At 46.9% G+C, this 13,309-nt stretch overlaps 1 protein-coding gene across 12 annotated transcripts in view; it reads left to right on the forward strand.

The window, feature by feature from the left end:
- The window catches only part of caskin1 (CASK interacting protein 1), a 94,928-nt gene extending 81,898 nt beyond the window's left edge, over window positions 1-13,030 (forward strand). For 8 of the 12 annotated variants that reach the window (XM_035614683.2, XM_035614685.2, XM_035614692.2 and 5 more), the window contains 8 exons: window positions 1,752-1,853; window positions 2,042-2,180; window positions 2,876-3,043; window positions 3,202-4,427; window positions 4,560-4,883; window positions 5,438-6,098; window positions 6,762-7,269; window positions 8,356-13,030. In XM_035614683.2, coding sequence (XP_035470576.2) covers window positions 1,752-1,853; window positions 2,042-2,180; window positions 2,876-3,043; window positions 3,202-4,427; window positions 4,560-4,883; window positions 5,438-6,098; window positions 6,762-7,269; window positions 8,356-8,452 — 3,225 coding nt within the window. In that variant the 3' untranslated portion in view covers window positions 8,453-13,030. The remainder of the gene's footprint in view (window positions 1-1,751; window positions 1,854-2,041; window positions 2,181-2,875; window positions 3,044-3,201; window positions 4,428-4,559; window positions 4,884-5,437; window positions 6,099-6,761; window positions 7,270-8,355) is intronic. The other 4 variants (XM_035614686.2, XM_035614693.2, XM_047328005.1 and 1 more) reach the window with 2 other exon arrangements.
- The last annotated feature ends 279 nt before the right edge of the window (window positions 13,031-13,309 follow it).

The raw sequence follows: 13,309 nt of genomic DNA on the forward strand, positions 1-13,309 counted from the left end.
TTCAAATTGAGTCTGGATTACCAAAGTCAAAAAATGTCAAATTATAAAAGTCATTATCAAATTACATTACATGTCCTGCCGGAGATTCATAATGAAACATTGTTTTTAAACAACATAAAAGATCTCCGACTTAGTCTTTTGTGTCGTAAATTCATTGTAGAGCTGTGTGCAGTGCTCTTTGCCCCACTGTTGCTCGCTCGCTCTCTCCTTCTCTCCCTCGCTGTCTCCCTCACTCTCCAACAAACAAACTGACAACAACTGACCATCAGCTGCACCAGGAGAAATCCTTGGCCTGTTGACACATCCATAAGGTTTATACCGTCCTCTGCAGGCGCCATAAACTCGGAAGATACCACTCTCACTCTGCACGTCCGCGTGACAAGCGCGCAGTTCTCAGCAGGCAGACCTCAGTTCGACACCGGCCCTGCTCTCTAAGAGTGTACTTTGTGTATGTGTCGTCCCCCTCGCCCCCCAAGACCCATCAGCTCCAAAAGTTAATCATCTGGAGATGATTGGGAGGGGGACAGTACCCAAGTAATATTTCTACCAATATTGGTGAAAATCTGTCCATGCATTTTTGGGGTTATTTTGTACACACACACACACACACACACACACACACACACACACACAGGCACACAGGGTAATAATAAGCTGTGGTTTAAACATTTCTACACCAACATGAAGAACAGCAAAAAAGTTAACAAACTGCTGTAAAGCATCATATGCTTGTTGGTTTATTTATATGGCCTCTTCATTTCCACACGCTGACATTAATCTTATCTTACTCTCACCTCCATTTTTAGCTGCCAGTGTATCAAGGCCCAGTGCAGCTAAATGCAAATAAAGTCTGTGGATTTACAGTAGATGTAAAAATATACCCATACAACCCACTGACCCTCCCCTCACCTTCCTCACCGTTGCCGCCTGTTCCGAGGGACTCGCCCGTTGCTCTCCGTCTCACCTACTTACAAATAATTTATAGTGTGTATAAATTATTTGTGCATACAAGCTCACACGGGTAGTAGTTGTGCATGCTGAAAGGTTCAGGGCTGAGCTGACCTAAAAAAAAAAAAGCTTTGTTATCAGACCATAATATCCTTGCCCCTTCTATTGTGTTTTTGTGTCGCACCTGAATATGATTCATGAGTTATGCAGGTGTGTGTGTGTGTGTGTGTGTGTGATGCGTGATGAATGTTTGTCTGTGTCTGTAATAGTGTGTTCTTGTGTGTCTAACACAACTACCGCTGAATTACACGAACAAAAGTAAATGTACATTGTCAGGATGTTGCACTGAACTGGTTTGTTGAATATAAATCTGCACATTCTTACTGTTTAAATTCCGTTAGTTTGTACGTTTAATTATGACAGAAAAAAAGCGAGTTGGAATTTAAATGCCATCATGGAGAACTGAGCTGATGGACTTCTTGTGGCTGCTTCCTTTTCTCCATGTAACATTTTCCTTTGCTTTCTTTGCTTTTCTGCTTTTCCTGCTCATTTAGAGACATTTACATTTCTGCTCGATTCTACTCAACTCACACAAGCTTTCATTAGACGGCATGCTGTCTCCTGTTTCTCTGTGGTGAAAGGTTTTTCTGTGTGTGTGAGTGTGTGAGCGAGAGACCGACGGTGTGATGGAGATTTTAATGCACTTCATGGAGAACAAGCCTGTGCATGCCACTACTGTATATAGCACTACTTATGTATGTGTGTATTTGTTTGTTTGTGTGTGTGTGTGTGTGTGTGTGTAGGATCTGACAGCTATTGGAATAACTAAACCAGGTCACAGAAAGAAAATGTCATCCGAGATTAACAAGCTAAGTGTCACAGAGTGGCTGCCAGATCAGAAACCTGTGAGTAAAACTCAAGACATGCACGCGCACACACTTGATACTTTCATGACCAATTACTGTAGATGTTTGCCTGATATAGTGACACATTCAAACTATTGGCGTATATCATATTTCTGTTGGATCTGCCCTGGTGATTAGTTTAGTGTTGGCCCCCCAGCTGAGCAGTCTGTTTTCTGGTGTTCCTATAGGCCAATCTAGGAGAGTGGCTTTCTGCTATTGGTCTAAGCCAGTACCACCAGGTGTTAGTGCAGAACGGTTATGAGAACATCGACTTCATCACTGACATCACTTGGGAGGACCTGCAGGAAATAGGCATCAGCAAACTGGGTAAGTTATGCTTTATACACGTATTGCATTTTCTTTTACACTAGCACACACCACCTTGACAGTTACAGTAACCCCCCTTTGAAGCATTGAATCTCTGCAAGCGAGCTTCAGCTCGATGGGCAGTGAGGTGAACTACAGTAAAGAAATCTTTGCAAGCAAGCTGCTGTTATAGTATATTTTTAGTATAATATCTATGTTCATTTCTAATAATTCAAATAAAGGATTTCACATCCCACAGAATCAAATAATTTCAATCATTGAATCCAATATGTTTTCCGTAGCTACGCTTTAACACGTTCACATATGAATGTGTAAAAAAAATAATCCTAATGTGGCGTAGATGTATATTGCAGTTATGGAGAAGATGAATGTTAAGGTTATGAAAAAAGTTCAAAATATAACCAGGGTGCGATTTTGTGAAAAAAGCAGAGGGGGGGTCGATCATGTGTTGCAGGTGGCTTCGAGCTCTTAACGTGTCCGCGAGTGATGTTTACCCACTGCACATCACTCGACCGGCTGGACCAACGTTACACATAACAACAAAACAGCACACACACGACTCAAATCCCCCTTCCAAATATTCGTGGGGACAAAAGGGGAATAGATGAATGCTTTTTGCTTCTGTTTTACGAAAGTGTTCAAATGTTGATGGAAAAAAATTTAAAGCCCACCCCTTATTTTCTTCATTAAACAAGAATTCCACTCTGTTGATGTTAAAGGCCACCAGAAGAAGCTGATGCTGGCGGTGAAGCGGCTGGCCGAAATGCAGCGTGGTTCGGATGGGCGGGGTTCCCTCCGAAAGAAGCCCCCACCAATCACGCAGCAGCAGGAAGTCGCGTCTGTGGACGGCCCGCCTCCAGACGGTGAGATAACAGATCGTACATTTTCCATCTAGAGATCTAAACTGCCTCATCCAATGAGATCATGCAGTGGTCAAATGTCTTCCCTTAAAGTTGTATCTCTCCAAAAGGACAGTCATGATCTCGTCATATTCATTTGAAGAGTTTCTTCATCTCTTTAGAGCTCATGTCTCCCAAGATGAGCACCTTCCAGGACAGCGAGTTGAGCACAGAGCTACAGAGTGCCATGACCCAGCCAGCTCAGGAGGTCAAAGCTCAACGAACACGCAACCTCAGCAAAGACCACGATGAGGCGATGGCGGGAGGCGGGGGAGGAGGTACTGGGCCGCCTAAGAAGGAGGCGCGGACTATGAGGCATCAGAGTAGCCAGGGAAGCACCTCCTCCCACAGGGGCAGTGTCTCCTCTCAAGGCAAACACCGTCACTCCCACTCCCATTCCCAGCCCGCCCCTCCCTACACGCCCCCCCACACCCCTACCAAGTCTAGAACCTCATCTTCCTCCTCCACTTCCTCCGTGCAGAGCACAGCTTCCATGCAGTCCAAACCCAAGCCAGCCCCCCAGTTCATCCATGGGGAGAGACCTCAGTCGCCGCGCTCACACCCCCCTCAGTCTCCGACCCACCGTGGAGCTCCAGGTATCCAGCCTCAGCCTCAGCCTCAGCCTCAGCAGCAGCAGCAGCAGCAGCAGCAGCAGCAGCCTCCAGTCCAGCCAACTCATCAGGCACACCCTCACCACCCACAGACACAGGTGATGGAGGTCAGGGAGAGCCAGCAACCACAGGTCCCTCTCCTCTGCCTCCCACCAGAGGCTGAGATGGCAGAGGGAGAAGGAGCGGAGCCCACAGCGCTCCAGACGAAACGCGCGCACAGTCTCAACCGATACGCCGTGTCAGATGGCGAGTGTGATGAGCGGGCGGGACGGGGAGGTGGAGGAGGGGAGGGAGAAGCAGAAGCAGCCGAAGGTCAGAGCTCAGCTGTCGCCAGAGGGGAAAGAGTTAAATATGCCACGGTGACCGGCCGCGTCAGCCGCAGCCACTCCGTCCGCAACCAGGACAAAAATCGCAACCAGACGCTGTCCTTCGCTCTGCGCCAGAAGAAAAAGGGCCCGCCCCCACCCCCGCCCAAACGCTCCAGCTCGGCCATCTCCACCTCCAACTCCAACCTGTCCGACGCCAACGCACAGCAGCACACGCCCACTACGACGGGGGGAATGCTGGACGTGCCTTACCACCAACAGCGGCGGGCCAGCGATCTCGGGGTGTCTGTGGAAACGGGTGTCGTGGAGACGAACAGCGTGGGTAGTGTGAGGAGCATCGCTGCCATGTTGGAGATGTCTTCTATAGGGGGTGGACCCAAAGGCATGGCGCTGCAGAAGAACTTCCTGCAGGTATTGTAGAGAAATACCACTAGTCTAAGTCATTGTATATATATATATATATTGTCCTGTAAAAAAAATTCCGGAAATGTCAAATATATTTATTTATGTGGATAATTCATGGCGTGGTTGCGTGTTTACCAGGTGGGGAAGACACACGATGCCATTGGTCTGGACGGCGAAGTGGTGAACAGACGGCGGACCATCAGTGGACCCGTCACCGAGCTAGTGGCGGCTGCCAAGCGCAACCAGCCGACTCCCTTCCCTCTCCCATCGCCCTCTGTCCAACCGGAAACCTCCCCTCCCGTGGTGAATTCGTCCTCGCCCCACCCTCCGTCCTCGCCCCGCCCTCCGTCCTCCCCCCACCCCGGCTCGGGTGGCAGCGGCAGCTCCTCAGAGAACTTGCCGTTTGCCGAGGAAGGAAGCTTGACTATCCGTCGCCAGGGTCGAGGAGAAGGAGAAGGACAGGTAGCTATCTATATATATATATATGTTTGTCAATCTATCTATCAATCTATGTATGTATCTATCTATCTATCTATCTATCCATCAATCTATCCTTATATCTATCTATCCATCTGTCCATCTATCCATCCATCTATCTATCTATCTTTCTATCTATCTATCTATCTATCCATCTATCCATCTATCCATCCATCTATCCATCATCTATCTATCTATCTATCTATCTATCTATCTATCTGTCTATCTATCTATCCATCATCTATCTATCTATCTATCTATCTATCTATCTATCTATCTATCTATCTATCTATCTATCTATCTGTCTATCTATCTATCCATCCATCTATCCATCATCTATCTATCTATCCATCTATCTATCTATCTGCTTGTCTATGTAATGTAATTGTCATGTAATGTTCTAAACGAACATGTGATCTAATGTAGTACAAATCCATAGTTCAGCTTCTCTGTTGTGTAAGCATTATTTGTTTCATTCATTTATCTTTGTCAATGTGCAAAAATGACCTCTTTCCACGAATGTATGAATTTTCCGTTAGTGTGTATTTTGTGTTTGTCTGCAGGGCGATGACGAGGGTCCCCAGGGAGACGGTGGCTACACCCAGGAGGACATCGCCAGCGTTGAGGCTACTTCCACCTTAAAGCGGCGGCCCCGCGGCTCCAAGTCCCACCCCAATGGCTCCGACTTCACCCTGCAGGAGTCGTCTACGGTCAAGCGGCGACCCAAGAGCCGCGACAAGGAGCCCGAGGGCTACGCAGACCTGGCCGCGGCTAACGGAGAGCCTGTGGGAACCGGGCCACCAAACACCACGCAGCCGGTACCTTACCAGAACGGCACTGCCACCATGAAACGCCGCCCGGTGTCCGATACTGGAGTGACGGAGCAACCGCAACCGCAACCGCAACCGCAACCTCAACCTCAACTGCAACCTCTAGCTCAACCTCAAGCTCAACCTCAAGCTCAACCTCAAGCTCAACCTCAAGCTCAACCCCAGATGGCTGCTGCTCCTCGGAGGGACAGTGTGGACCAAGGAGCTCCAGTAGTCAACGAAGGAGGTCCGCCTAGGAAACCGAAGCCGCCAGTCTCCCCCAAACCTATAGTGGGGCAGATTAAGAGACAAGCGGGCCCACAGACTCCCCCACAGCCGGGGTCCAACAAGAGGGTCCCCCTGCCAGGCCCCGGGACGCCAGGAAGCCCAGGTACTCACAGTGTCTGATTGTGTGTATTATGCAAGAGGCGGGGTACAACCTGACCTGGGCTGACATGCCGAGGGTGACACAAACTGAATTATACAAATTATCACATTGTCAGTTGAGAAAAGGTAACCAGACCCTCAAATTCCAAAGTCAGAAAGGTTGGGGTAGGGTGTTTCAAGTGCTCTTTGAAGGATGCTGTGGCCTGTAAGTTACCTGAGCCTGAAAGAGATGTTAGTTGGCTCAGAAGAAGTCTAAAATGTGTCTGTATGCTTGAAACAAACCATCAAGAAACACTTTATTGAACTGCCATATTGTCGAATGGGGTTCGGTGTGACGTTCAGGGTGACAGAGAGGTTCACGTGCGCTAAAGACCCTCACCCTGGGTCCGAGTCTGCAGCTGCCCTTACCCGCAGATATGTTCACCAAGCCAACAGGAGGACTGGAGGTAGTGGTGTGATTTTACCCTGCAGAGAAGCTGTGAAAGTTGGGAGCGCTCACTCTGCAGTTATTCTGGGGGTATAAAAAAACCCACAAAAAAACTGTGCGACTTGAAGAATGTCAGTCGGCTGAGGGTTCTCCATCTGTTGATTCACATCATGACTTTCAGGGGGCCGCCCTACTAACTCAGGCTTGTTCTTTTCTCACTCTCTCGTTCTCTCTCCGTAGGGGAAGGAAAGAAGATCCCTCCGCCGGTCTCGCCCAAACCAGTGCCGCCGCCAACGGCGCCCAAACCGACCAAGCTCATCCACTCAATGACCAGCCCCCCCTCCCCGAACCCGGCCCCCGCCCCAGTGAAACAGCACTCTGCGGTGACCCGACAGACCAGCTCGCCCCCCTCCTTCCCTCCCTCCAACACTCCCAGCCTACCGAATGCCAAGCCGCCGAGCCCGTCTTCCCAGAGCCCCCACACCCCGCAGACCCCTACCACACCACAGACGCCCCAGACCCCAGCCACTCCCAGTCCGACCCCGCCGCCCGTCAAGCCCCCTCGGTCCTCCATCGGTGGGGTGTCTGTGGACAGCGGGATGGTCGGCGGCGGGGTGACGACGCCGGTTGCAACAACCACGCCGGACTTGTGCGTGGAGTCTCTGGTGCATCAGAAGCTGGAGGAGACCAGCGCATCGCTGGCCGCAGCTCTGCGGGCTGTGGAGGATAAGATCCTGCGGCAGGAAGAGTAAGGAACACAGACACACACACACACACAGTCTCATGTACACACACTCACAAACACAGTGTCAAACACAAGGCTGTTGGCTTCACTCAGAGTGCTATAACATGGCAGATGGTGCAAATGGTCATGGATCATTGTGTGACAAATACAAAGTGCATTAATAGGATTTAATGTCTGTACCTGGCAGGATATTTTAGCTGATGTTTTCATGTTTTTAAATCAAACATGACAATACGTTGACAACACGTTTCCTCTGAGGAAAAAGCCTCCACAGGATTCCCAAACTGTCAGTGTCAGGACCATCGGTCAGGACAGGGACAGTCCTGTGTTGACAGGGGATGAGAGTAGTCATTAGAGAGTGATTGGCCAAAAATCTGCAAAACTCTGATTGACCAATCACCAAACCCCCTTAGCCACAGCCTGTTAACTCTTTAAATGTCCCAGACCGACAAAATACTATGGAATTCTTTATTTTTAATTTTTTTATGCTGAGCTTCCATGGTAAAGAAATCCACAGTAAAATTAAATTTCAACAATCAGCAGGATTACTGCTCATCCTATACCTCCACTCCTGTTTTAAGACAAGAAATTTATATATATATATATATATATATATATATAATATACACTGTGTATATACTGTATATATAGACTACATATTGTGTGTGTGTGTGTGTGTGTATATATATATATACTGTATATGTGCATTACTAGCTAACTAAATAGCTCTACATTGCTTTATTTGATTGCATGGTCATAGGGTGAGGACGATAAGCATGCACCAGAGACATGTAACTTTAGCCTCAGATATTTAGTATGATATCAGATATGTAAGACATCAGGTGCATATGTAAGAATTTGTGGGTTTATTGCGAGGCAACTCAAAACGATGAAATGATTAGCCGGAGAAAGCATTGAAGCTCCAGCTCAAATCTGCCAGCGACAGGTGCCATGTCAGTCGGCAACAAATGAGAAGCTTCTTCTGTTTGAAACCTTTGTTTTAATAGTCCTCCCTCTCTCTCTCTCTCTCACTCGCTCTGTGTGTGTGTGTGTGTGTGTGTGTGTGCGCGTGTGCGTATCTGTGTCTAGCTCTGTGACCGAGCAGAAGACCACGGTCAGCATCCTGGACGACATCGGCAGCATGTTCGATGACCTGGCCGACCAGCTGGACGCCATGTTGGAGTAACCACGGACACCCGTCAGCATGTCTCCACGGCAACGCCTCAGCAGGACTGACTCAGATGGCACAATGGGCAACAATGCCTCTCTATCTCTCTCACCCTGTCTCTCTCTCTCCATCTCTTCAGCCGCTTTTCTTGCATTGTGCGCATCCCCTCCCCACTCTCGCTGTCGTCCGTCCGTCCATCCATCCATCGCTCGCTGCTCTGGAAAAGCCTCCTTCATCCTCCTGTTCCTCTCCTCCGCCATTGCTGATGGAGAAAGGGATGATGTAGCGGTGACACGGGGTGTGGATGGGACATGTGGCAGAGAGAGACAGTGGATCGAGAGCGAGACACTGAAAAGAGAGAGGTTTAAAAAAAAAGGACCAAAAAGGACCGATGAAGAGAGAGAAAGAAAAAAAATTCCTCAGACAGAGAGATGAAGAAATGAAACAAAATGGAGGAGACTGCAATCAACACATGGCTCTTTTATGGACCCCGTGTGGACTCGAACAAACAAACGAAACTAATAACGACTGAAAAAAACCAACTGTGTGATGAATCATATAGTATGGTATGTGTACATTCTAAGCATGGAGAGTTTATATCTACTGAAAAAGTCCTGCATTAGCACACTAATATATAATATACCGATAAATATGAAACTCTAGCGCTTTGGTTTGATGTCTTGGTTCTGTGTGGAATGGTGACCTCTGGTGTTGTGACGATGTAAATGACTTGGTGGAAACATTTTTATCTGTGACCAAAACGAGACTATTCAGCTCCTCAATTGTGTGTGTGTGTGTGTGTGTGTGTGTGTGTGTGTGCGTGTGCGTGTGTGGGCGTGTGTGTGTGTGCACGTATGTGTATGTTTATGAGTGTAGGGACCTTTTGACAGGTGTGTGTATGTTAACGTCTGGGTTCAGCTCGTGGATCGTTGGAATTTCCTGATCCAATCCAGTTTCCTGTCCTGGCTGCATCCATCCTCGTCATCACCCTCAACACACTCACTCACTCACTCACACACACACACACACACACACACACACACACACACACACACACACACACACAGGAGAAGCACAATGACACATGCAGCTAGCTTGCACGCACGCACACACACACACACACACGGGAGCCTGCACAATATAAACTAAACTGAGGGAAATGGAGGGAGAGAGACAAATGGCAAAAGCAGGATGACTTGGAAAGCAGATGTTAGGTCATGTTGGCATCAAAGGAAGATTTCAGGATGCATTTGAAAGAGTTTGGGGGCACAAGGCCAGGTAGGAGGCAGTAGAGTTCCTCAGGAGGTCAGAGGTCAGATCAGCCTCACACGGTCCAAGCTCCCCCTGCACAATACAACACAAGCACCAGAGCCCGAGCCCTCCGTCCGGAGAGAGAGGGAGCAGTGCCAGTGGACCCAGCCTCACCCAGACACAAAGAGAAACAGCCGACTGACTTTTTGATTTTGAAATTCAGACGCTGAAAATCTTTGACGTGGTGAATATTCCTTTCCAGACATTTTAAAGCAGGGATGCACCGATCCAGCTTTTTCCCTTTTGCTGATACGGATCACCAATCCAACGTTAGCGCATTCGTTATTCAAACGTCTTTTAGAATAAAAAATACTCTCATTTGAACATTACGTTTTTCTAACATGATTTCATAATTTAAAACAACCTCATCTAATTTTTTTTTTTAATCTAGAATCCATGACTATCCTAAAGATTTCTTCTCTCTACTACGTAGTTGAACTGCGGAAACTTTTTAAAAAATGCAGTTCACGTGCATTGAAGGATTCCAGTTTCCACCTTTATTTAAGTTGTGTACGGTCGGACCAACGATTGGCTGCCGGAGCCCGTTGTGATGTCACAAACTCCTGCTGGCACAACTGCGTGTTACACTCAGATTTACAAGATTTGCGGTGAGCACAGGGGAAACGTCGGCCCTCCAGCGGATGAATGTGAAAACAGCCTTCTGGTGTCATACGTGAATCTGTAAACTCTATTTTGGGGGAATTTACTGGAATCGTTTTCAAGTCAGGCAATACTGAATTTATACTGAATTCCAGTGATGCAATGACTGTATTTAATGTGGACTGGTACCATGTGACCTATAGCCAATCCAGTTAATAACATCCGTATCAGCCCAGTGTGGTGCATCCCTACTTTTCAGATTCCTGCATTGAATCATTCTTGTCAAATATTTAACTTTGATTAATTTCTGCAGGATAGAAAAAGAAAAAAACGAACCCCCTCCCTCACACCTCAGCTGATTACTCTTCCTTCTTTACCTCCCTCATCGCACTCTCTCCCAACCACCCGCCCCCCTGCTGCCATGACAATCTACATCATCTCCCCCGCCATCCTCATCAGGCATCACCGTGGCTACCGCACAGTGTGTTGCCATGACGGCGTTTTTCATGAGATTTGAAGAAAAAAAGGTGTCAAGATGGAGCAAGCGGCGGTCGGGACCTAGTGAAGCCGGATGTTTGTTTGTTTTTTCCCCCCGTGCAACGTTAAGTTCCTCAAGTTTGCACCTTGGTCCATTAACAAGATCTCGGTTTCACAGTCCCACAGCGGCCGCACTCCTTATATCGATGAATAAGAATCCAGAGAATAGTTGTGGTATTTAAATTATGATCACATAGAAATTATATATATATGGATATTTGCAAAAAAACAAAAACAAAGTGTATTTATGATGTGTGTGTGTGTGTGTGTCACCCTGAAGACTATTTTTCAAAGTGAACAGATCTAATATGAGTGTTGAGTCCGTTTGCTTCTCCATGCTTAAGTGGTCTGAGCTGATCATTGTAGGATACCATGTCGGGATATTTCCAGGAAGTTATCTTTTTTTCCCCCCCCTCCTCTGCCTACATGTGTCCAGGTGTGGCAATGTGTAAAATGCGAGCAATTCTTGTTGGTAAGTTGTATGATTTTTTTATTTTTATTGTCTTAAATGCAATATTCAGTTGTTTGTTTTTTCCTTTGAAACATGTGCCTTGCTTTGTGATGTTGGTCTGACTACAATACAGTAGATGGGTATGTACAAAATGTGGGGATCTTTCTCTTTCCTCATCATGAAACTAGAGACGCCGCCTCGCAGTACGCACTGTACTGTGAGCTTCCAACAACCAGTCACATTGCAGGAGATATGGTCACATGGTCTCCCGTTGTGGTCCCAGTGACCTTTGACCAGCTACATCTCATCAGTCCAAGTGGACTTTGGTGCCAGACGGAATGATGAAATTCCCGAGATACCGCATGGACAAAAAAAAAAAAAAGGGAAGGACGAGATGTCGCAGTAACCTTAACCTTTGACCTTTTAACACAAAATCAAAATCACAGTCAAGGTTCAAGCTCAACTTTAAAGAAATTGCCCCGAGGCGGTGCTAAGATGCCGAACGCACAACCCGAAAACACGATGTGTCCTTTCACAGCCGTCGTCGGAGCGGAGGCATTGAAGTTATAAAAAGTCATTAGATCTACACACAAAAACAAATAGTCAATAGTGACATCTTTTCCACCACTTGCAAGTCTTTTCCACCTGATTGGACAGTTAGCGATTTATTCCAATAACACAACCTGCAACATCTGCGTCTCCCAAGTTTGCTGCACTACGTTGTCAGAACATTGAAGGTAGTGATAAAATAGTCTCACACACTTTCTTCCCTTGAGTCAGATGAGAAGACTGACACCGCGCTTACGTCTGAGTGAACAAAGGTGAGCTTAGCTTTGCGTGAAGACCTGATTAAGGGGGGAAATAAGATAACCAGCTCACTAATGATCATCTTGTTGATTTGATTCGTGTGAAAATGAACCGCTGCGGTTTTCACTAACCTTTGTCCTGTTAGTGAATTGAGTAATACATTATATTTTACCGACTACAACACGTGTCAAATTTAATCTGTTAGAAAATAAAAAATCTGGCAGGAAAGCATGTCAAACACAATGGTTATCTGAAATTGACAGCATAAAATGACGTTAATCTGGTAAACTCTGTGATGCAGGGCATCATAACTACCATGGTAGCTTTCGACAACGCCTCCGCCCCGACAGCTGAAGTTTACAGACGTCGGCCCGCCGTGTCAGAGCAACACTTTGCCTTTTCTCCTCCTTCCTTACGTTGGTCTCACATAGGTCATCTCTCATGTTGTAGGCGCTATTTTGAAGTGTGTGTGTGTGTGTATGTGTGGGGCTGAGGTGAGGGTGGGCTTCAGGTCAGGCTACAAAGATGAAATACCCCAGATGGTTAAAAAAAACAAAAAAAAACAGATGGTCAAATATGTCGTGGAGCAAAAGTGGTTCATGTTAATATTTTTTTTCGTTATGGAAAGAAAAGAAGACAAAAAAGTCAAACTGTTTTTTATTTAATTTCCCACCTGTGCTGATCTGAACAGATTTTGGCCTGGTGTCTCCTCCGCTCTGCAGCGACCGTGTGCGAGTCCTCGATGAGCTGAGCGTGTGTTTACGTGTTGCTCTGCTTTCGACTGTATGAAGCCTGTGTGTGAGCGTGAGCGTGAGCGGACAGTGGTGTGTGCTTGCAGTGACTGCATCTTATGGCCATCTGCTCTGAATAAATAAATGTTATATACAAAACGCCGCTGTCCTCGGCCTCCTTTGTGTGGTTGTGACGTTTTCAGGGGAGCTCCTCCAGGGGGCGACACGCGACTGCGTTCACGGCTGCATTCACCTCCGGTGACCTTGAAACAACTTAAGACCCTTTTGTCGCCGCTTGCACATTTAAAGAAGTTGGAATGATATCTACATATTCCTAGGATTGTAAAGAGATAAACTAGTAGAAAAGGCAAAGTTTAAAAAAAAGTTTAGCTGAAATATATTAACCTAAAATATTCAGTTATTATTGGTACATGAACA

The sequence above is a fragment of the Scophthalmus maximus genome, chromosome 17 (assembly GCF_022379125.1).
Source record: "Scophthalmus maximus strain ysfricsl-2021 chromosome 17, ASM2237912v1, whole genome shotgun sequence".
In the NCBI taxonomy this organism is placed as follows: Eukaryota; Metazoa; Chordata; class Actinopteri; order Pleuronectiformes; family Scophthalmidae; genus Scophthalmus; species Scophthalmus maximus.